The 24,684-nt window shown below is 40.1% G+C and overlaps 4 protein-coding genes across 6 annotated transcripts; 2 read left to right on the forward strand and 2 right to left on the reverse strand.

Moving 5' to 3' along the window:
* Window positions 1–264: 264 nt before the first annotated feature.
* LOC139105209 (uncharacterized) lies at window positions 265–8,264 on the reverse strand. The gene is given in 9 exon segments (XM_070661196.1): window positions 265–3,969; window positions 4,275–5,702; window positions 5,872–6,014; window positions 6,108–6,321; window positions 6,449–6,641; window positions 6,794–7,048; window positions 7,456–7,604; window positions 7,607–7,688; window positions 7,690–8,264. Coding segments are annotated over 9 exon segments (3,741 nt in total). The 5' UTR covers window positions 7,869–8,264; the 3' UTR covers window positions 265–2,871.
* Window positions 8,265–8,386: 122 nt separating this feature from the next.
* Window positions 8,387–12,740, forward strand: LOC139105220 (uncharacterized). Of its 3 annotated transcripts, XM_070661212.1 has the most exons (6): window positions 8,387–8,698; window positions 8,916–9,038; window positions 9,140–9,460; window positions 10,948–11,184; window positions 11,258–11,644; window positions 11,717–12,740. In XM_070661212.1, the coding sequence occupies exons 4-6, from the start codon at window positions 10,951–10,953 to the stop codon at window positions 12,299–12,301; spliced, it is 1,206 nt and encodes a 401-aa protein (XP_070517313.1). In that variant the 5' UTR covers window positions 8,387–8,698; window positions 8,916–9,038; window positions 9,140–9,460; window positions 10,948–10,950; the 3' UTR covers window positions 12,302–12,740. The 3 variants fall into 3 exon arrangements, with proteins under 3 accessions (XP_070517313.1, XP_070517314.1, XP_070517312.1); XM_070661213.1 differs by lacking the exon at window positions 8,387–8,698 and having other exon boundaries at window positions 8,751–9,038; XM_070661211.1 differs by lacking the exons at window positions 8,387–8,698; window positions 8,916–9,038; window positions 9,140–9,460 and having other exon boundaries at window positions 10,894–11,184.
* Window positions 12,717–15,917, forward strand: LOC139104855 (cilia- and flagella-associated protein 100). Its single transcript, XM_070660584.1, has 7 exons — window positions 12,717–12,730; window positions 13,245–13,716; window positions 13,946–14,203; window positions 14,316–14,688; window positions 14,764–14,993; window positions 15,067–15,390; window positions 15,612–15,917. Exons 1-7 carry the CDS (start codon window positions 12,717–12,719, stop codon window positions 15,915–15,917), a joined length of 1,977 nt encoding a protein of 658 aa, XP_070516685.1.
* Window positions 15,918–15,973: 56 nt separating this feature from the next.
* Arl4 (ADP ribosylation factor-like 4) lies at window positions 15,974–24,403 on the reverse strand. The gene is made up of 4 exons (XM_070661234.1): window positions 24,262–24,403; window positions 19,187–19,621; window positions 18,846–19,061; window positions 15,974–18,284 (listed from the first exon to the last, which is right to left on the reverse strand). Exons 2-4 carry the CDS (start codon window positions 19,395–19,397, stop codon window positions 18,088–18,090), a joined length of 624 nt encoding a protein of 207 aa, XP_070517335.1. The 5' UTR covers window positions 19,398–19,621; window positions 24,262–24,403; the 3' UTR covers window positions 15,974–18,087.
* Between the last annotated feature and the right edge of the window lie 281 nt (window positions 24,404–24,684).

Here is a 24,684-nt window from a genome sequence, read left to right on the forward strand (position 1 = left end):
TATTATCCTGACGAATCTGTCATCGTTATTCAAAGCCAGTTTTAATTCAATTATTTTATCAATAATTTATAATTTCACTAATAATTTAATCCCTTAGGCACGGTACCAATTTTTTTTTTTTCAATACGATTTTAAACGACAACGAATCACATATTTATATTATATATTACACCACACGCGTGTCAAAAGGTATCATCAATTTTTTTTTCTTTTTCTTAGGTTCGCCGCAGCCGGCACAAGAATGAGGAAAATTATACTGATAACTTATTGTTAAAAAAAAAGGAGAGAATTTTTATTTACAAAGCAAAGTATAATCGTCTGCGCCTTGAACGCGTCACTTAGACGTATTACCGGTGCACATAATATGAGAGATACTGCTTGTTTTTTCTTTTTTCTTTTCTTTTCATCGCATGACTGGGCCCTGCCAACCGCGGTGTTACATAAGAAGATGAAACAAATTCAGGAGAGATGTATTACATATCGGGGTATCACATATTCGATCGGTATCAAATTACGGATATGCCAATTAAACTTCGTTCATCGATCAAGAATATTTTCGTAATACCAACAGTTTGTTCTTGACGCTATTTTTATAGATGATATCCTTCGCTCGAGGCATATTTGCATCTCTTTAAGGATTCATTTTCCTTTTTGTGCGAATAAACAGGTATCTATTTCGTTTTATTTTCGTATACCATCTTGATTGCGACATCGATCTTTTTCCTCCACGCGCTGGGCGTTTCGAAGAACTCATAAAAAATTCGTCGCGCGAGACCACAAATCCGAGAAACAAAGTCATCAATCTAAAACAAGACACGTAATCAGAAAAAAATACGCTTCTCGGCGATACTCGAATCCGTATGCTCGCGGCAAATAATTCTCGCAGGGTATCGGTCGCTTAAAACGGATTAATAAAAATCTGCGGGTCGGCGCGCGTCCGACGATGAAAGACGCACTGTGATAGCTGCTGCAGATGATGTATTGTGAATATTGCAAAGTGATACAGGTCTTTTAATTCAGTTAATTCCGTTCTACTTGCCTACGAAATGCGGTATAGTTGTTATTACATATCCTGTAAATGTGGTAGCGAAGGCATTCAAAAGAATACTATCTCTCTGAACTTAATAAGTAAAACGCCAGCAGTTTGCCGATGAATAGCGGTCGACCATGGGTTTAATCTGAACAATCACATTGCAGGCAAAAAAAAAACTCGAGCAAGAAAAAATGTCGAAGAAAATCTTGTAACTTAGTTAAGCCTAAATAAGCCGCTTCTCAGGTTTCGCTACGTCTACTGATTGTCTGTACAGATCCGAGTTCGTACATATTTCCAACTTGTCGCACGTACACACATCACACATACTCACACATACACACACAAACGGCAAGTGCCCGGCCCGGTGATCGAAAAGTATCAGAAGGAGAGGTTTTTTCTTCTTTTTTTTCTTTTCTTTTTTTTTTCCACGCGATGTCCATAGGTACGGTTACTGAAATTTGAGTTTTAGATGTGAAGATTAAACTACATAAATTCAGTCCTGTTCAGACTATCATACCAAGATTAATCTCTATCTACTTGTGCGTTTATTAAATATATCGCATTCTAATGCTCCGTCAAGTTTTGGCGGGGAATTACTCACACTCGTACATCGCTCAATTCGATGTTCGTCATATTAAATTTTAGTCGAAGGATCCTCACTTGCATAATAATTGGAAATAATTGTCCGGAGAACACTATTGGCAGTGTGGCGCATTTTATGTCTCGCTCTTTTGATGAGTAAAGTCGTACGTGTGGTTCTCAACCCTTTCAGCGCCTCGAAGCTACATCGCGTACTCACTGCTTAATTCATTGAATAAATCTCGTTTACGTAGGATTGCACATGAGATTAGGCATCATACAAAAAGATTAAGCGTCGTGTAAAGCAACTGGCCGCCTTCTTCTTATCATCTTGGATAAAAACTTTTTAAATACTTCTCTTATAACTTCTTTTATCATTTTTTTCTTCCTAGCTATCATATTGCCCGATAGGTAGATGTTCTATACGATAGCAATTAGACATCAATTTAACAAATTCGACGATCAAATTAAAACTGCAATAAAAACACAATTTTAAAACAATGTCCTAAAAATTACGTTATAACGCTGAATCAAAAGAAAAAAAAAAAAAAAAAAAAAAAAAACGGTGCTAAGTAATTCAGTAGCCTAAGAATTCACAAAAATTTACAAGTTACTTTAAGTTATATTTTTTTTATAAATGGTCAGTATATCCAGAATAAAACCACAGGTTGTGCTAATTGAAAATTTTCACAATTTCACGGAAGAACTTCGCCAAGGATTAAAACAAAATTTCGTAGAAAAAAAATTTCTTTTAATGATATATATATCATATAATTAACGACGTATAATCTTTAATAATTTAAAAACATGTATTTCTTTTTTTCTTTAAATCTCGCTAACTTTTTTAAGAGTCTTTAGATATTTCGATACTAATTTTTATTGCGATGAAAATTAGACAGTCGTTAATACAGCCTGGCTAGTAAATTGCGTGTCAAAATATAATTTACTATAAGCTGAAGTAAAGTTTATAAGAAATTTATATACACAATTTGTAGTAAAAAATAATTAAAATATTTGAAAATGTACGATCAAATTATACAGATAACGCAAGACTTCGAATTATCCTACATCTTAAAATTGAATAATATCTTAATTCTTATTAAAATTCACTTACATATCTTGCTCTTCTAACCGCCTCTCATTTACTCTAAATAGTTTATGAGATAATACGATTGAGAACCACCGGACTCAAACAGTCTATATTTTATCACACCTCTCTTTTCGCATATGCGAAATTACGGTAGACCGAAGAAATGGTCTCAGCGATTAGGCTCTGTGACTTCGTTGAATAACGGCGTCAACGAATCCATATCTTGCAGGCCTTCAAAATTACCGAGAGGGTCCAGATCATCAGTCTCTGTATCGGCTTCTCCGAGAAAACTGGCCTCCAAAAATTCAGCAACGTTTCTACAGAGACTGTTGGAAGAAGCGGCGGCAACGACATCGACGTCAGTGTTGGTAGTGCCAGTTACCGTAGCGACAGCGTTTCTAGTGTCGCCTTGTAAACTGAGAGAATTGAGAATAGGACTTGACAATATCGGCTCGCTTGGATCCTGATACTGTACCTCCTGGGATTGCATCGTATGCAAAGGCGTCGATGGGTATGATCTGGAACCGTTGCTTTCCTCCGCATACGACGGAGTATACGAAGATACAGGCGCTGGCAATGGCGTATTTGGGTACGACCGTGATTGTATTATTTTTTGTAACGCGCCACCGGCATCAGCGAGAATACTCGACGGATCCAATATATCCTCTTCCGATAGATTTAAATTGGCATTCGGTAAAGCATCAAGAACAATCGTATTATTCAATGTCTCTTCCGTAGTCTGTTCAGACAATATTTGCAAATTTGACTGACCCTCATCGTCCAAAATCGTAAGAATGTTATTAATGTTTTCAGACGTGATTTCCTTGTCCGTCATTAAAAATTGCTGCTCGTCCGACATGAAGTTCGTGTCATCCAACAAATACGTGCCTTCTTGTCCGATGGAAGAACCAAAGTCATTGTATTCGCTCGGTACTGGAGTAGGCGCAACGGAACTGCTCGTCGACGGATTAAAGCTTTGACTCTGTACTGACGATAGGTATTGCTGCGTGGAGACCGGAGACATTAAGGACACAGGATTTACCATCCTGTGCAAAGGTACCGATTGCGATCTATAAAATAATTGCTCATTGCTCAAGTGTCTACTAGAGTGAAGAAGCTCCGTAATCTCTTGATCAGGTGGTGGCGGCTGACCCTTTTGGTATACATTCTTTATCTCTTGTAGATTTTCTTGACTTGGATAATTGATTAGCAATTGTTTTTGAGGCGTCAAATCCAGAAACGCAGTGCACGGTGGTCCCTTCAGAATCTGTATTAAAAAGATATTTTATAAATATTTAAAAAAATAAATATAATAAATAAATTTTTTAAAAATTATATCATTAATTATTTTTTATATTAATTGTATAATGCATAAAAATGCATTGAATGTTTAATACTTTATAAAAATAAAAATTAATATCTACATTTTGTCAGTTGTATGATAAAGCGATCGTGATATAAATTCTTTATCAAAATTATCAAAAATGATAATGAAAATTATCGTTACACCTAACCCAACCTAGTTGGATTTTAATCTAATAAAGCTTGTTTCTTTTAGATTTCAATCTTTACCTCAGATGATTTGGTTGATGCCACTGACAGCACTTGCCGCGCATGTTCCGCTCCGCTCGATGTCGGCACAATGAAAGTGTCTGTAGTTTTAATAGTATACGGCACGCTACACGAGATAGAACGAGAGAGCGTCTTTTGTCCGCGTGACTTGAAACTGCCAGCTTGCAAGTTGCTACGCGATCTCGGCACCGGGGTGTTACGCGGAGATACGAATGGACTTGCGTTCGCAGAGTTCGATTTAGAAGCGCGACCGTTAATGGGGGAATGCGGCCCGGGTGAGATCGGAGTGAAATTAAATATTCTGCGTCGCGTATTTGGGCTCTGTGGAACAGTATTAGCTACATTTAATGGTGGCGTCTCTTGAACGTGCTCGACAACATTCGTTTCAAAACTAACACGACGTCGCGTATTACTCGGATTAGGGTGATTTAAAAGTGTTGGGAGTATGAGATTATGTTTCTGCACGGAGTCTCGTTTTTCCACGACGTTCTCGGCAACGTTTTGTCTAACAACAGCCACAGATGTCAAATCGGTAGCGATAATAGGTGCCTTTAAATTTTGTTGCAATATCAATCGCAACTGCGACACTTTGTCCGATCGAGAGATCTGCTCGGTGTCAGAACCGACAACACCGGTTTCCACATCGGAACTAGATGAACTACTTTGTTGAAAATACTGCAGCAACTCCTCCTCCTGCTCCTGCGAATTATTCCCATTCAAGTAATCGTCCAAGGCATCCGTGTCGATGTCACGAACCTTTTCATCTTTGAAAACCGGGGTGTCTTGCAGGAGGCGAATTTGGTCCCTCGTGAGGAGACCCGAGGACGTTTCCACCACGTTGCCAGTAGTGGAACAACTCTTCGACGAGTCAATATCACAGTTTTTAGCAAGTTGACTGTCCGCGGTCTCAACTGCTTTGCACTTGATAGATTTTGAATTGCTAGCTAGTATCACTGATATCTTGCCGGCGCGTTGAATAGATGCTAATTTGGGTAACAAAGCGTTGGAATGCTCTGAACTCTCTTCCGTGAGTTTCGTTTGCTTCTCAGGGCTGGGCTCCTGCTGTGCTACAATTGGATTATTGGCACGTTTTCTGGAATTTTTACCTTTGACATCGCGCTGCACACTCATCATTACTCTAGGGCTGCTATTATTCTGTCTGTTATCGCGCGATTGTACCACTAGGTTATCACAGTTAGACTCTTGGGAGACATTGCAAGTTTGTTGCTGCTGTTGCTGTTGATTACAAGTTTTCGATACCTTTTTTTGTCGGTTATAGACTATAGCAGATAAGTTCAGTTTTGCCAGTGAGTTTTGTGCAACCAACGTTGTTGCTGCTGCATTTGTATCTTGAGGTGACTGATTGGACTTTACTTTCTTGCATCCTTTACTAACACTTCCTTTACTGTCAATGGCTTTTTCCTTACTCTGTAAAAAATCGATTACATTTTATTTCAATTTACATTATATTTTATCTACTGCTTAAAAATTATTGACGAGTTTTCTAATAATAGTTTAATGTTTTTTATCAAAAAAAAATTTTTAAATAGGCATCTTATTTATTTTTAAATAAAAACGAAAATATTAAATTACATACCTGTACAACGGAATCAGGACAACGATGCTTCTGATCTTTTATATGCTCGCGTTGCTGAAGCTTACGTTGCAATTGCAATTGAGCCTCTCGAAGTTTAGCAGATTTACCACTTACAGGTGTTGTTGGTAATTCTGAGATTACTTCTAGCAATTAAAAATTGCAAATTAACAATTTAATTACAAAATAATTTAGAAGGAAAATAGTATCTTGTAAAATTAATTAAAAAAATTATTTACCCATATTAGACGAAGTGTCCTGCTGTTCTGAAGTTGCAAGAATGCACACAGCAGCTAGAGATCGAGTATCGACACGTAAATTATCAACAAGATGCCGCGCTAAGGCACTCAAATTTGGAAATTTCAAGCCTAAAATTTTCTCTGCCCATTCTCTTATCAGTGTAGAAGCAGCGCCCAGTATTTCTTCAGTGATGTTTTCTTCCGAATGTTCCTGCTAAATATATTAATGTATTTAAATGTAAATATTCTTATGCTTAAAAGGAAATTTAAAAAGAATATTTGCACGATAAAATAAAAAAATTTACTATATAAAATTATAAATTATATCATATGCTACTCACAGTTTTAGAGCCAGGTATCTTTGGCACGGTCGGAGAATCCAATCTAATTCGCTTACGCATACCAGCGTAACAGTAACGCGAGTTACCTCTTGTGCCTAATCTACGAGGACGCACTCGTGGATAAACTTGCTTCATAACTTTTCCAAAATCGGCCGTTGATAACGGTTTCATAGAATTTCTTGTACAATACATGCTAAAAATAAAAATCGTAAGCAAGGAACGGTATTTTTAACAAATAGTAAAATTAATATTTGCAAAGTTACTCTGTAGATAAATAATATTGGAATTACAAAGCTATACTAAATATTTTCTCTATATTTAATACATATAATTGAAAATGCTCACTTGTACTCATCATACACTTCTTGCTTCGGTAAAGATACATCCGGGTCTTCTTCTAAATGAGTCTTAATCCACATAATGGTTTGATGAATTTCGTAACGATTTCCTAATGGATTTAGTGGCTGCCTTAATGGATCGACGGTCCCACTTGGATTTGTCAGCAATAACGGAAGTTTCAGGTACAACAATAACTTTTCTTCTACCTTAAGTCGTTCTATCTGTGAGAAGATTTCGTTCATGTGCGCTCTAGATTCTTCGCTATAATTTAAAAAGACGACATATATTATTTATTGAAATAATTTTCAGAAAATGTAAAATTATTTAACACAAAATTTTTTTATTCATAAATTGAGATCTCATGTATATAAATAGAAACAATTTATTTAATTAATAAAAATTATAAATATGCAACTTTGTTTAATTGTTCATGACTGTTGCAAAGCTTATTACAACAGTAAGTATTACTAACAGAAACTATTGCAACATTCTGCTCAATGCTGCTGCCAATCTGTAATATAAAAGTAACATTCTGCTAGGACTATTTTACCAAAAAAAACAAGAAGTAAAAGCAGACAGAGTAACACAAAAAAAACATTAATCTCAAACAGAAATCCATGATAGAGCAATTTATGCTAAGAGTGTCCTTAGAATTAATTAGACTTAACCCAATGACATCCTCTATCATGACCAGAGTCTTGTCCGCCTTGGAGGAGGCGCCATGGCTGGCCAAGGTTGCAAATTTGGTTGCAACCAAGTCCTGCAGCTGCTCGCCATCCCTGTGGAAGCCGTTGGAGGCAAACCTGCCGGCCGGTGGCTGTCGTTTCTCGAGGACGGCGGTAGTGATGGTGGTGGCGGTACCGGTGGCGGCAGTGGCAGCGGTATTAGCGGCGACGGCGACGGCGACAGCAGTGACGGCTGAAGAGGTAGAGGTGGCGGCAATTTTGGCAGCGGCGTCGCCATTCTCCACGCAAACGTCACCGCGTTCCTTCTTAATGCGTTTACCATCGAACGCGCTCTCCTCCTCGCTCCTCGCGGGTGTCTTGCAGAGTTTCGTCTGATCATGACTGTCAGTACTCATCGTAGCCGAAACCTCCTCCCGAAGCGTGCCGACCGTCCGACCGTCCCGCCGGTCGGTCGGTGCGCTCACGTATGCGAAAACGTATCGCCTCCCGGTGCACGACCGCTGCGAGCTACCATGGTTGTCCGCCGTTGCCCGCCGTGGTCAGCTGGGCTACTCGTTCGCATCCCGGCGCGCCATTGCTCAGCGGCGGGGGAGCCTACATTCGCGCGCAACGAGCTATCGCGGCACGACCGCTCGGTGAATCGCGTACGATGTCCGTCGCATAACGGCACCGCGCGCGTGGCTACCTGGCCCGCGGCCGGTGCTACGCGTCCGCGGGTACGAGATATCGCCAGACAAAAACCGCGAAATCGATACCGGCTACTAACGGCCCGCGAACAACCACCGCTAGACTCTCCGCTACTCGCCGCGCAGACCGCGCTTCTTTGCCTCGCTCTCGCCACTTTGCGCTTTGCGCTTTGCGCGTTCCTATTCCGTCGCCATAGAGTATGCGACTAGTGGCGCCTCGCGCGCTCCTGACTGCCCGCCTTATGCCGGGCTTACACACGGCTCGATCTCGGATTGCGAACGCAGAACGGACACCGGCCGCTGGATAATGAGGGCGTTCAGCAAACGAAGCCGCTCAAGTTTCATTGGACATCGCGCTGACATGCGGGAGACATAAGTGAAGGCAAACCGTGGCTCTACTAGCTTGCATCTCTCTTTCTCTATTGTTTCTTCTCCACCATTTTCTCACGCATCCCGCCGAGTGACGTTATTGATGTCAGTTAATTTCTAATGGGCTTATGCTATATTAGTTTCGATAATAATTATTACTGGAGTATAAGGTATATATACGATTTTAAATAAAATTAAAGTAAGGTGAACATTTCTTCCCAATTGAAACCGCAAACAGCACTATAATATATATATGGACTGAAAGGTTTCTTCTTATCGTTTATATATTTATTGTTCGATTTTTATTATTCAATACTGATTTATTATACTACATTTGTATCAAACATATCTGAATGGTGTTAAAAAATTTAGCAAATTATTTTCCAGACTCTTATGCAATCAAAGGTTTCTTAAAGTTCTGACTATAACAACTTTTCCAACACGTCATACTTTCGACAATTACTTTGCGCTGGTTTATAAAATATCGTTTGTGCCAGCACATAAAATTACGTAAGTACTATTTTGCCACAAGCTTGAGATTGTGTGGATTTTAAATCTTTGTACTGATTATACCTAATAGTGTATAATTAATTGGTGTCTATTTGGTGCAGTGGCCTGTCCTACATTCGAAGTGAAGACGAAGTGTTCTACCTTTTACCTCGTGTCGCACAGTAGCCTGCTCAACGCGGCCCGGCGAGACCGAGAGGCCGAGAGAGGAAAGAATGACTCCAGCGGGAAATCTCCGCGATGCGTGTCCGCGAGAGGTGCCCGCCGCGCGTCCCAGCACTTTCATTGTTCTTCGATGTCTCGACGCGAAGAGGAGCGAGCGATTTCGCGTACGTTACCACAGGCACCAGTTTGACGTATCTTGACGTCGCCGTCGCCGCCGTCGTCGCCGTCAGGGGACGAGAGCACTTCAAATACTCCGCGAAGTAAGTGTGCGAATTTATCACCAGAATTACATATTGCACAGCGAATCGGGAATTCAAACGCGGCGAGAGCATCCAAATGCTATGGCAATCAGAGCGACAAAATGTCCGGAGAGAAAAGAAATATCTCTGTAGCGCGAGAACAACTTTCAGCTTTTTTTTAAATTTCAATATTCAAGTCTTGTAATTATTTAAACAGCGTTATTGTGTCATAGATTTTTCCAGCACTCATTTTTCTGCGTTTTGCTGCATTTCGCTGCATCTCTATTTCTGCAAAAAGAACAATAATGAAAAGGGAAAAAAAGAATTATATATATTTATATGAATGTATTAGTTTTATTTTTTTGTTCGGGCGATGAAGCATACGTGATCGAATCTAGTCCAGATGGACTTATGAAAACATTATTTTAGTCTACTGCAATAATTTTTGTTTTAGGCGTGCAAGAGCGAACGTTTTCACAAGATATAACATATTGTTAAGCAATACGGTATGCAAACTAAAAAATCCTGCGTATGCTATTTTGGATCCTTAGAGCGTTTTTGAATGGTAACGTAATAGGAAGTTAGGGAAGCGAATTGGGAAACAACCGCCGCGCAAATATCTGGTGAACGCGGCCAAAATGATTAACGGAGCGCGAGAGCGGCGGCGGAATGAATGGAGTCGGATTCTGCATTAGCATACAAGGGCGAACAATACAATTTCGCCACACTAACGTCGTAGACGTCTCGCAATTTAATTCGCCTGCATAGGTTGTAAACAGTACTGGCAATATAACGCACGCTACGCATGCATAATGCACTCGTTCCATTGCAACGATACAAGCTAATTTAGCTTTGTTAGCCAATGATGACATTACATATCCTAAAACGTTAGACTTTCTGACGGATTTTTAATTTAGCGTTTAATTATGTAAGAAATTGTGTTTGTTAAAATTGAAGAAAAAGAGAGCAAGAGCGAAAGAGACATTTGTCAGATCGAAAGTACTTTTGTTAATTAGATCCTTGGATGATTTAATGGTAACGCCTTTCCAAGGAATCAATTGTGTTAAAGATGATACAATTAACGAATTTACAGATCTATATCGCTTTGTCGTGTGCTACAATTAACGTTGATGAGCCACCAAAAATCATACTTCCTAGTTTCACGCAATTCGATTGTTGACGACAAGCGGAATGGAGACGCTTTCATGCTCTGTTTCGGCGCCTCGAGTTCACCGAGTTTCTACAGGATATGCCTTGGGAGATATTTTAATGGCGCGACATAGGCGGACGTATATCAGTGCCTGCGCATTAAAATTTCGATCTTCTCTCTGATTATCTTGCGTTCCTTCCGTCGCGTCGTGTCATTTTTTTCCATTATCGTTAACGATCAATTGCGAAAAATTAGAAACTCTGTTCCTAATTAGGCGCTTTCCTAAATACAATTCAGTAAATTTCCTTTTTGCTATTGCACACGCATGTATTTTAAAAACAAAAATTGTTCGTTGCAGGTGATGCAGTTCAGACACCCGGCGATCTGGTTATTTAAGTTCTTGTCAATCGGCTTTGCGTATACCGGTATCAGCAACTGGGATGCGTGCAGTGGACGGTTGGAACGCGCCTTGGATGCACTACATAGAGATTCTGCTAGACGGAACAAGTTAGACGAAGAGGAGGCCGGAACGTTGTATCAACGCGAACTACATTCAGCTCCTCTGGAAATGTCCGTCTCTCGTATAGCCGTGAAGGTAATAGAATAAAAAAAAAAAAATTTACAAGTACGAAAGTTTAACCGGAACATAACGTGAATTATTTTTACAGCTTCCGGAAACCACGAAAGAGCCTGCAGGTCACTGGGCACGAGTGGAGCAATGCGCATACGATCCAGCTCGTAATTCTCTACGAACGCGTGTCGTGTTCAACGACCTGTCGGTGTCGGGGATGGTGTCTTTGATACCGCGAGATCGACGCGCTCTAATCTCGGCCGAATCCTGCAGGATGACGTTGCGACTGAGACGCGCCGGGATAGACTTTCTGACTAGCCCGATTGCCCGTGGACGTGGCCAAATGCGCATACGTACGGAATCCAGCTTCCTGGAGCCCAGATTCGCGTCGATCTACGCCTACGGCTGCCGTTCTACGCGCATCGACAAACAAATCAAACGGCAGGATAAATGGCCTCCGTATCATCCTGCTACTGTTAATAAGGTAGGCTGTATTCGGCCTCCAACTGTTGGCCAGCATTGTCAATCTCTTTTATTAATATAAATTAATTTGCAGGTCACCCCGACGCTATCGTTACCGACGTTAAATGACAAGTACGACGCGGCAGAACCGAGACAATTGGCAGGCAATGCCGAAGAGATGGACATTGTCATACCGAACGAGAGCCGACATTCGCGTTCCTGGCATATCCCGGAGAGGAATTTTGGCGTATGGAAAAAGAATTCGTGGATCACGAAATCATCACGCCGAAAGCGGTCAATGGAGCGATACGCGCGTACCGCGATGGTCATTACGCCGCGGGACTTTGCAAACGCTCTTTCAAACGGGCGGCAGTCGGCAGGACGGCCTGCAAATTTTACGGAAAGTCTCAATTTGACCGACAGTTTCAAGAACGATGATCCGCCGCAAAATGTGTCGCGGGAAGTAAGGGAGCTCATAATAGACGACAACTTGTTCCCTATAGACGCGGAAGATCCTAATCGAAGCTGGCAATCGAAGGAGTATATCACAAGGGAGATGGAAGATGTCTTTTTGCAGGGCGCGAGCCAAGCGCTGACCAGATACATCGAACGTCAACTACACCCGGCAATCAAAGAGACGTTAATGCTGTCTATGGGCTACACTATTAGCTACGGATAAAAAGCAGATATTTAATACGTTTGCTGTACACTTGAAATATTTAGATCAATCGATCGCTACCAAAACGTTAATGAAAAATTGAACTGCTCCTTTTCATAACTATTAGTCGGCGCAATTTTTTAATTGTATCTCGCTGGACTATATTTCTGCCGATTAAAATTTGCCTTATTTTATTTATAACTTATTGATAACTTAATTTTTCGTTATTTAAATAATTTGTCGCATCGCGACGTAAATCATTTTTAATTAGTTACGTACAGAACTTGAAATGTGAAAGTGCGTTCGTTTATTTTATAATTACATGCTTTTAACTATAGTTGCAATTTAAACATACTGCAAAATATCTATTAATTAATATATTAAATAATACCGAAAAGTATTTGTGGTACTAATTGTATGATTGAATATAGTATATATGAATAAAGCCAAGTATGCAAATTATATGTTTTTAAATATACGCTTGAACATCGATTACATTCATTTGTTTAATTTGATTTAATGATTTAATTTTTATTGCGAAAGCATGTTGCTTTTTTTATCAAAAAGTACATTAACAATCGAATAAATAATTTTATTTATTACAATTAAAGGAAAATGGTAATTTAATCGTGCGCACATAATATAGATAGTTGAGAAATTTTTAATGTAATTGAGCGATATGAATATTAATAATTTATTCGATTATTGTATTTTTCGTATTCGATAATTAATTTTTTTTTATAGCATTAAGTGTTACAGAGCGTGAGCTTTGCGTGCGTCATTCACTCTTGCTTTTTCACCCACGAGTTCATTGAACGCAGCTGACGCGGCGCAACAGGAAAAGCGCATGTCAAACAAATTAGATTCCTTGGCGGAACGGCGGAGTTCGCCTAGTTATACTGCTAACTTTTTTCCTTCCAGATTCCGATTAATGAGAAAGAAAACGCGGAAGATGAACTCTGAGCTGCGCGATATCGTCCGGAAGATCCAGCCACAAACGGCGGGCAATAAATCGCGTGGGACGCTTCAAGCCAAGCTGCCTTTTGACAATAACGATTATCAGAATTTTTCCAGGTTACTGTAAAATAATTTTCATTAATTGTTTATTTTTTTTTGTTATCGCACGTTTTTTTCTCACGCTTTCTCGGCTTGAAATCAAACGTACATTCCCGATCACGTTTACGATTTTACATGACGAGAACTTTAATTTTTCTAGAACGCAACGTTATTGGACCAGTGGTCGTGAATTCCCGAATGCTGGAGAAAACATGAAAGACGAACAATCACCTTTTGCTTTTCCTTCCTGCTCCCAGACTCTGGCCTATCTTCAATGGTGGAAAGCGCAAAAAAAGAAAACCATCTCGGAGCACGGTAAAAAAATTCGCAAGGATAAACATAAAGCCTTGCGGTCCAACGATATTTTGCAAAGATTACGAGTGAGTTATATTTATCTGCTGTTATCTAATGAATATCGTTTATGCTGCGAAATAATATATAATTGAGTTTAATTAAATATTCAAAATATGTATGGAGATTAAAAAAAAATATATTTTAAATTTCTATATACAGCCAATGTAACAAAGTAGAGAGAGAGAAAAAAAATGAGAAAAAAACTCCAGAGTATGTTTTAGTTACTGGGATGATAAGTTAAAAAATTCTTTATAGGTGGACGTTGAGATAGAAGCAGCAGAAGCAAAGAAACACAAGGATTTAAATAAAGTAATCGCTATGACGGACGTGGATCCACAGTACTTTACAGAATTATCCGGCGAAACTGTGAAAGAAAAGTTTTCATTAGATGAATACATCCGCGACATACGAGAAACTCTGCGAACGAGACTATTGATTGATCAAGAAAGAGATGAATGTATTTGCATTGACCAGCAGTTCGAACAAGAAACACGTCGGCTACGACAAATTCAAGTATGAAATTTCATTAATTAAACCACTTTCACGAGAAAAGTTTCAACTATGACTATGATCGGGTGAATATATTTTAATAATAAACTCGTTTGCTTTAATTATTCGGCAAAAGCAACGCTGCCAACGATACGTAAGCGGCTTCGAGGAATTCCTGTCGAAGGATCACGAGAAAAGCATGCGTATACTGGAGAAAGCGGAACGAGAAGCGAAACTGACGGAAGAGATTAGCGACCGAAGAAACGTACTCGCGAAGCAATATGGTCAGAGCAGGCTGGACGTTTACGTATGGGAGGATAATTGGCGATTAGTGAAAATGTGCCAGATGTTCCTTCATCAGGTGTCACCGGTTTCTTGGAGAGCTAGGCACGATCGGTCCCTATCGTCGGAGCTAGAAAGAAACATCGCCTTCGCCGACGCTCTATCGACAGACCTATTTAGCAAATACAAAATGTTAGACGAAAATGTGTCCTTAGAAACCTTAATAGGTAACTTGAAACGCTATTACCGCTCGATGCCTTCCCAAATTTCTTTTCTCAATGTACACGATTATTTCGCGATAGAAATGTTCGAGCAGGACGTTGCTGACGCCGGCCCGGCCGAGTTATACTTCGAAGATCCATTTGATTTGATACGCATCTTTCGGACGATGGAAACCCAGAATTTGAACGCTCTTATACATCTCGATTCGTTCACCGCACCGATTGAGGATATGATTGCCACTATCGCAGTAACTGAGATACAGATTAAACAAGAGATCGATGGAATCACTTCGGTGATCAGTAGCTTGGAGGTCTATATTAAATTTAAATTTAATTAATTTAAGTATTATTGGTCTGACAAGTAAAAATATTAATATTCGGTAGAATTCTATCGCCAAAGCGGAAAGCAGAGCGGCAAGTCTCGAGGAATATGCCAATTATCTTCTCCGAGATGTTTTCCGAAGTCTAGTTTGTTCCGAAGAGGTACTTTATCTTCGTGTCTTCATAGAGGATACCTATGAGAGCTGCGTAGGTCCAAACGACGCAAATCTTGATAGTTTCTCGATGATGAAGTGGATTGAAAGAGTCTACGAAGATCTTAATCTTCAACTGGATAATCTGCCGCGCGAAATTGTCCGTACTTGCGAGCGGGAAGGATTTCAACAAGAAATGAAAGCTTTACGTGATGCAGAAGACGCCACGAGAAAGGTAAATAATTTATATGAAACCTTCTTTTTTTTTTTACTTCCGATTACCTTAAACTTAAATGTTAAATAGTATTAAATTTAGATTTAAGTTTTAGCTCTTAAACTCAACATCTCAAATAATGAATTCAATCATAAACTTAAATATAATGATCGCCCTGCGCAAGTTGTCTCGCAATTATTTAGCGTCACCAATGTCATAAGTGTAATTTGCATGATTGCTAGTTCGAGCTAATGCACCGGCTATTAGACGCTTTGAAGCGCATCCTGGAACCACCTGCAAAGAAGAAACGGCCTGTAATTCGACGTTCAGCACCTATTACACTCAAGACAAGGCCGATGTCACGCTTACTGAAACCGACTGATGAGGAAGCCCAATATCTCACATTCTTCACCGATTACTGCAGACACGACGACTTTGTCACATATTGTTCCAAGTTTCCGGACGATTTCGACCTGACATTCCTGAGCAAACGCGACGATATCGAGAGTGAGAAAGCACTTGACGACGCGGCTTTCAGTCAAGAATAAATATGGAAATAGGAAAGTGAGGTAAGAGAAAAAAAAAAGTGGAAAGAAAGCAAATGTACCTTCGTCATTGAAAACGTAACGGAATCAGCACATTTATTTGAAAATTCCTCGTGCGTATATATTCGAAAGGATCGTATCAGTCTAACGCGCTACGCACCGTCGATTACTTAGTTAGCGCTATTAATAATATGTATACATAAATAGGCGATTTAACGATCGATTGAAGCACGAGATAAAATATTCAGAGATAATAAAAAACACAACAAGGGGCAAGTACAGTGTACAATAGAATTTGGAACGACAGTCGATATAAAAACAACAACCATGCCTGACAATTATCTCTTGGCTACAAAGCGCCAGTCCACGCATTCCTTCGTTATAAATCTTATAAGAAGATTGCGATATATTCCACCTTCGAGTACATCTTTTTTTTTTTCTTTTTTTTTCTTTTTTTTTACACGAGCAACTTTTTTTTTAATAAATTATATTAGAGATGTATATACATATATATCCACACGTAAATACATATAAATACTATATGCATATATATGTATATCTGTTTTAGTAGAAACTACTAATTTCACATCAAGTAAAATAGCAAATAAGCGAATTTATGGTTCTATCCGAGTTTTCATTTATATTTGGATATTAAATATATATTATGTTATTAAAATGTAGTGCCCATAATGATTTTCGAATATCTATATATGTATATATACACATGATGTTGACGGCAATAACTTATTGAAATTAAATAATTATTAATAAATTGCAAGAAAAATAGGAACTCTAAAGTTTTTTTTCATAGCAAAATGCAAATATGAAATATTTCGAAGAGCAATGTAATCTCATTAATCGCGAGCATACATTTATTTGTCAGTTGTTTCAATTTATTCTATATTAAAAAACAAAATTAACGAAATTTCGCTATATTAAATTTTGTTATAATAATTGTGCGTCTTTAACAAATTCCGTCCAACATCTAATAAATAACGGGTCTACAAAAAGGTATAAAACTTTACAAAACAAGTAGCATCCGATTACATGCGTAATCACAAATAGAATATGCTGTATTGCTTTATATTAAAAAAATATAACAGCAATAATAATATTCAATTTTGCTAAGGAGTTTAATGATTTGTATTACCTCAGACTTTTCGACGTTGATCAACTTCGTTGCTCGTGTTAAAATGCATAATTTTTGCATTTGAAAATTTGTGCCAGCATGAAATTACAACTTTCCCGGTTTATTTACAATTATTTACTTATATTTATACCACTTTCGTATCGACTCATTTTTTTTTGTCTCAACGATAGATTTTTCCTCAGTCGACTAGCATCGTCACACGTTTATACTTACGATTATTACGTTGTTGCATATAAAATAAATTCAATATACGATTAAGAATAAAATCTAACTTTCTGTTCGTTTTTAATAATTTGTTACATCATGTGAAGATGTACACCAGCATTTTAGGGGATGTGAAACGAAAGTTTGAGCCAGGGAGCACGCTTGTAATGTAACATGAAAATTGTATACCCTAATGCCGAAAGGCACGGAATAAAATTTGTCTAACTTCAGAACTTTTAATAAGCATCATAAGAAATCACGGAAATATTAAATCAATGAGTCAGCCGCCATTGAGCGCACCCAGATGCTTCCAGGATAAAAGTTGCGGAGATAATATATAGGCCCATTAGATTAACATTTTTAATTAAAATTATATATTCTTAAATATGACTAATCTTATTTTTTATTAAAAAAAAAAAAAATTTATATGCAACAACCTAATAGGAACAGCAGTTGTTATAATCCCCCGTTTCCACTTAATCTCATAACCACATGTAGCTCTATACCGACATATACAATATACAAACGCGCATACCACATATTCAATCTCACACTCGCAGTTATACATATACACATACACACCTCTAAAAATCGACGCAAGCTCAAGGTAGATCTCAACGTCTCGTTAAGAGCGAAAGTCAAAAGGAGATGATCGCATCCTTCGTGATCACCGTCCACTTTTTCAAGTTAACGCGCTACGTCCTCATTGCAATTGAAAAGAGAAGACGAGGTGGAAGTTATGGAAAGCGTCGCCAAAGGAGAGGCCGTCCGTGATTGACAATATCAGAAGACGCATGTGCAGTCTTCCGAGGCCCTGGCCTACCTGGCCCGTTTCCGATTAAGTTTCGCCAGCTTGCGTCGCTTCAAAATTAACTGATACAAAGTATCCAAGCCTTCGTGAAGTCCTTCGCCCGTAATAGCACACGCTGGTTGAACGCGAATACAAGAACTACCCGGCATGCCGGCTAGTTCTAGCACGCCCAAATGTTTCTCCAGCTCGCCGACTTCTTTCGCACCTGTGTAACAAAGAGTTTGTTAACGAAATGAAGCAGATCGTAAGTATACCTATATTACTCTTATTAAATTTCTTCTCTATTCTGCTATTTAATAAGTTATAAACTGAAATTTTAATAAAAGCTGCGATATTTTAATAAATAAATTCGTGTAAAATTTGTATATCAAATATTTATGTGAAGCTGATTTGCAGCCACTCATATTTTTTATGCAGCTTCCCCTAATGTGCGATGTAACTTTTGAAAGATGCATACACGTTTGTGACGACAAGGAAATGACTAACGCAATCGCACACGCTACGGTCATTTAGACCAACTGTTACCGAACGTAATCGAGTTTACGCACAAAAACAAGCGTAAAATATAAATCTGCTACGTCACATTATACAATAAGAATAAAGAAAAGAATCCGTTAAACAAGTACGACACTGCCTACAAAAGTGAAAAATATGATTCAAGAGGAAAAATAGAATAAGAAGTTTTTTTCTGACTAAAAAGACTTGTCCTTCGGAACGTAATAACTAGTCTAGACTTGGAGACGTAATTTAAAATCATATCCAGTACCAGGTAAATCTTGTTTGTTGGCGAGAATTAAAATCGGCACGCCCGCATTGTCCGGACTCCTCGCTGTCCTAGTGAGCTCCATTTTCGCTTCTTCGAGCCGCTCAATGTCGCAAGAATCGACGACAAAAATGATACCGTCGGTGCATCTCGTATAAGACTTCCAAAGCGGCCGTAGCTTCTCTTGTCCGCCAACATCCCACACGAGAAAATTGACACCTGCATTTTAAACGTAAGATTGCGTTGTAATCAGGAAAATTCTCCGCTCTACTCAACGAACGACTCTGCCGTTGAGAGGGCAAGAACCTAAGGTTCGGTAGGAGGCGAAGGGATGAAAAACGTACCTTTAGCTTTCCCGATGCCGCCGCGAATTCTCTCGCAATTGAAGCCGATGGTCGGCACGGTGTTGAGGTACTGATCGAATTTAAGTCGATACAGGGCAGTCGTCTTCCCGGCGCTGTCGAGACCAAGCATGGCCACGTGGAGCGGAGTTCCCGTGGGAAGTGCTTCAAGCAGACCACCGGTCGTGCCGCTTCTGCCCATCCCAGCACCCATCCTCCTTCCTCCCCTATCTCGTTCTTTTTGCTTCCTCTTCCTACTGGCGACTCTCTTTCTTTCTCGCTCGTTCTCCTTTCTATTTCGTTCCCGTATGACCTAGCATTTAGATTTCCTTCTTCCCATCCGCCCCACGCGCGAGAGATACCTCTCTTCTCCAAATTCAACCTACGACGCCCGTAAAAGGACTCCCGCCGTCGCGAAGCCGTCCACTACCGCATCGTCTGAAAAGCAAGCGTGTTCCAAGTTTTTAACGCTCCTCGACCGGTTTCCGCGCGAAACGCGCGCAGGTGCGCGGACCTAAAGTATCTCGTCTAATAAGTAGGACCCCGATTTCGATCGGGGTCAATGTCACTTTCGGTGCTTGACCAAAACCGACTGTCGAGTCCCGATTTTACATCTCGCAGTCGCTTGATTTAGGTGCAAAAAAATAAAAAATAAAAAAACCTCCGCTTAATATGCAAACGTATGCGGCTACAGGCGTGCACGCATACGGATCGTAGAAATTCGTTTCGAGGAAAACTTTCACCCTCCTTTTGTCGGACTTTCCGCTCGTGAATAATCGGTAATTCGCTCATTAGCGTATCTACCGCGCGGATCGAGCTCATTATTTATATCGCTTAGGCCGTATCCTCGAACAATGTATCATTGTCTCGTGCAAAGTGGGCTGCGCGGCGCGACGAGGGAAATAGAATCGATCCTTTTCGGGACCGGTTCCTGCGACGAGAACTGAACGAGTCCGAATAATCCGGTTTGCTTGTGCCGTGGACCGTTTCTAGGTAACATCTTCTTCCGTCTTCGTCGCTAACTGGGCGAACTTTCTCTAACGCCTCCCGTCTTCCTTTTTTTTTTCCGCACGTATACAAGAATTTCCTTAGCGATCGCAACGATTGCAACAGTTATATGCGCATCTCGTCTTTCTGGATATTGGCAATATTTCAATCCTCCCTCTCCGCGTTCTCGGAAAATGCCTATAAAAAGTTTAAAGCAGCAATACATTTCGCTATGACATGCCGGATGGCTTTTTTTTTCCTTTTTATATTATTCAACTGTTGTAATTTATAGCCGCCTCGGGGAACGACGATCGTCCACGCGCACGTGCAAAAGTAGGTAAATCAAATCGAACCCGCGGAGCGAAAGGAAGGAAACGTCCAGTGAAATCGGATGTCTCGAGTCCCCGGGAAAATGCGGGCCAGAAGTTTACCGTGAAACGTAAACGCGTAATATAGGCCCGGCGAAACTTTTAGAGATGCGTCAGCTATGAGTTTCTTACGGCGCGAGAGTTCGCGGAACTTCGAGGAATGTTGTCCCGCGATATCAAGTCGTTTCAAAGTCTCGAACTCTGGATGCCAGCGGCGGGTCCATTGTGCTTAATGAAGCTCGTTGCCAAAGTGCGGGCCGCAAACTTAGCACAGAGCAAACCACGTCGCGAACGGCGATATTTACTGAAATATATATCCCTTTCTCACGCGAGGGCAACGCGGCTGCTTCAGATTTCGCAAATTAAAGATTTTTTTTTTTTTTAATATCTTGACCGCTGGTACCGCATTTTGTCAAGCACGACGTGCTGACGGCCAGCTTAAACAATTGTTTAAAAATAGCAAACGAAAGAAACTATTGTAAAATTTCATCGGAAGCTATAAGCCTCTTCAAGAACTACAGAATCTTATAGTTTAGCAAGCGGGACCAAGATGGAATCTTTTCATTCTTTTTTTTTTTTTTATAACGAGGGACCAACTCCGGGAGTCCAGGAGTTCCCCGCCAATTCTTGACACCGAGAATCACCGATGCGGAGCAACGTGTGTCGGTGCCGGAGAGTAGTCGGTGCTGGCTGTTTCGAATGGTGCATTATCGACTTGCCAAGAGGCGCGTGCGCCACGTCGCGCCGTTTTATGCCTCCGTATTCTTGCCGCGTGTGCGAGCGTACACGTTTATCGCCGTACACATGTGCAATCATGACTTTGTACATCTCTGTCCTCCAATATTCATTTTAGGAGTCGTGCGATCGAAATAATCTCGAGTCGAGCCGCGGAATCGCAAATGAAAAGTCAGCCTAAAAAAAAGAAAAAATAATAAAAAAGAAAAAAGAAAACGGAAAGAAAAAGCCGCTTCAAAACTCTATCCTCTGTTCTTCCTTTCCTCCCTCGAACAACGTGAGATTTTAATAGATTATGACACATACGAATTCCAACTCTCTGTGTGCTTTAAATAAATATGTTACAAGGCGCTAGACGTTCTCGCATTAACATGCTACGCGTGAATATTAATATAATTGTCGATCATCGGGTGACTGACCGGCGGATGTGCGCTTTAATCAATAATCAATCGGACCGATAACGAATCGCGACGTTCCCGCTGGATTCTGGCAAACTTCTGGCCCTGTAAACATGGAATTCTGCCGTAAAAAATATTCATCTTGTATCATTTTATTATTCCTACGTATCGCCGTGCTTCAAAAGAATTAACCCATCTATTCCCTATGAAATAAAACTCGCCCGTTCCTTACTTATTTACATGATATTTACGTTACAACCCACGCCAGCCAAGTGGGCTCTCTGCAATCTACGAACCAGTCTGATACCATGTACTCGCGGAGGATGGCCTAATAACGCTAAAGCCTGTATCAGACTGCGGTATCGGGGATTGTGGATTGCGACCTGGAGATTAAAATTCAACTAACTGGAACGACACGGATTAATTTTAAACCTGTCTGGCTGATCGAATTCTAATCTACGATCTTCAATGCCGCGGCCTGATACGAGTTTTAAGATAATGGGGAGCTCGTACATACGTTCGTTCGTTCCACCTCTGATGCGAGTAGCTTCGAAAAAAATTTTACCTTCGCCAATATCGACCGCTTTATTTACACCGCTTCGTTATAGCCCGTGATTATTCGCGAAATAAATTGAAACGCTTACGACGAGCCTTCGCAAGCCCGAGAATAATGCGAAAGTTTTATCTCATTTGTAAACTAATGAATGGACGTGAATAAATTTTTTTTCTCAACGTACGTTTTGTTTGCTTTCGTAGAAACCAAGTAAAACTAAAAAAAAAAAAAAATTAAGAAACGCAAATAATTTTATAGAGATGATTTTAATGAATTAAGGCAAGCGACACTTTGTTGATTGCACTGTGAATTAAAAGCAGGCTGCAATCTTTTAAAATGTCATTTTAGCGGTACAGCTAAAAAAAAAAACAAGAAAAGAAATTAAAAAATTAAATTAAAAAATTGAAGGGGATGTCGAGATAGAAAAATAGCGGACGAAAATCTGAATTCCTCAGCGCCTCTTTAAGATAAGCGACGTTGCGCTGAAATTCTCGATCAAATTACGACAACATCTGATACCAAACGCGACTAGCGCGGGTCGTACTAGCGTCTTGGTTTAGTTACGACATTATTAGAGTTACTTTGCACCAACTTTAATTATCCCAATCAGTAATTACCTCGGCCGGTAGAATTATTTGCCGTGAGATTATCTAATTATGGCATATGTGCTCTCTAATCTGATCTTCCTTCTTTCCGCGTATTAAGCTACGAAAAATTAACTATTCCATTCGTAGTAACGAGATAATACAGGTGTCGTTTAGAACGTTAATCGTCTAAACTTATCAGAATTTAAATCAGGAAACTTTTTTTCTCCCATAAAAAAAAATTTTCCTAATTCAGAAGAGACGCAGTTGTGAAATAAGTCATCGTGCCTTCGCATGTGGAAAGTGTAGGTCCTTGAAACAAATTCGCAACTTATTCGACGTACCCCTCTTATAATTATGATTTCCTGGAGAAGATTAAGCGTTAAATCAAACTTAATTTGCGTTATTAAACGTGTATCCTCAGCAGCTTTGATAGCCGAGCTGAATGAATGCCAGAGAATGTAAAATTTCATTTAACTTCCAAAGAATGAATTAATTTAACTTGTTCAAACGAGTGAATACACGAATGGAAATATATTCTACAGGTTCAAAACGACGTGTGGCAATTCTGCGGTATACATAAAGTCGCTTTTAATCGTCCGATATTAAAGAATTAAAAATAACTGAAAATAAAACACGTTTGAAAGCACAAACAAAAAAGTGAATATGATATCAGAATATTAATATTTTTATAATTAATGCATATACGTAATAACGTATCCTTTTCGTTTATATATAACAATATTATCTATTTTAATATAAAAATAATTATTCTTTTAAACGGACATGCAGAATTACTATTGTGCAATATTACTTGTCGAGTTTACTGTCCTTATCTATGGTGTTTCATTCGTTGATCTAGCATTTTTCACACGTGATCTTTGCACACGCGTGCGTGCCTGATTATGGAAAATTAATTACTTCTGCATGAAAAGCTTGAGCTTCTTGCTCAACTCGGAGAGAAAAAGTTGACGTGAGTTATTTTTAAAAGCGTTACAGACTACAAACTCGTCATGAAGCTCGACTGATGCCGCAATCAGTCGGAAAAATGTGGCAAGGAGAAGATTAAACTAACGTTACGATCGTAAGTACAAATGTAAATGTTGTGACCTGTAAAAAATTCGAATATAATCCTACGACACATCAGGAGCAGTTATAATCGAATAGTGCTCCACGCATTAAACATATATATATATATATATACATATATGTAAAACACCGCGATGTAAGCTCGCCGTTCTCATCGCGGTGCCGTTAATAAAATGGCACGGAAGTCACGAAATTTCTCGCTTCCGATGCGTTTCTACGCGTCGGGGACTAATCTCGATCTCGGGGGGCCTCCTCTGCGAGAAGCGCGTCGGGTGAGCGAGAAAATTTTGGGGCGCGTCGCGGCGCTGGCTTGCATCGCCACTTCTAGAGTATCGAGAATCGTCGACGTCGCATCAAGACTTACCGTGCTAGATCCGAAGGTGCGACTCGCGTCCGCGGGCATGTCCGGATTCCCAGATTGCCACCGGAAGAGGAGCACTGACCCACTTGGCAGTACGCACTCGCTGGGATGGAATCGCTCGAGCCGCGCCGTCCGCGGGGAAGCCTCGTACGCGGTAACGGAATCACCGAGCGCGTCCGCACGACCAGGAACTGCGAGGTGAACTAACGCCGTCGCAAGCTGACTCCACCGAGCGCCAGCCTCTCGGCCCAGCACTCTCCAACGGTCCCAGTAGCACTCAGCAGCAGGCCAGCAGTGCCAGCGTCGCCAGCGACTCGCCACAGTCGCCAACCGCCAACTCGCCTGACTCGCGAACGCGAACTCGCCTGACTCCGCCACTCACCACACTTCACTCACATTCACGCGAGCGAAAGTAGGTAGCTTCTT

This window comes from Cardiocondyla obscurior, linkage group LG08 (genome assembly GCF_019399895.1).
Source record: "Cardiocondyla obscurior isolate alpha-2009 linkage group LG08, Cobs3.1, whole genome shotgun sequence".
Classification (NCBI taxonomy): domain Eukaryota; kingdom Metazoa; phylum Arthropoda; class Insecta; order Hymenoptera; family Formicidae; genus Cardiocondyla; species Cardiocondyla obscurior.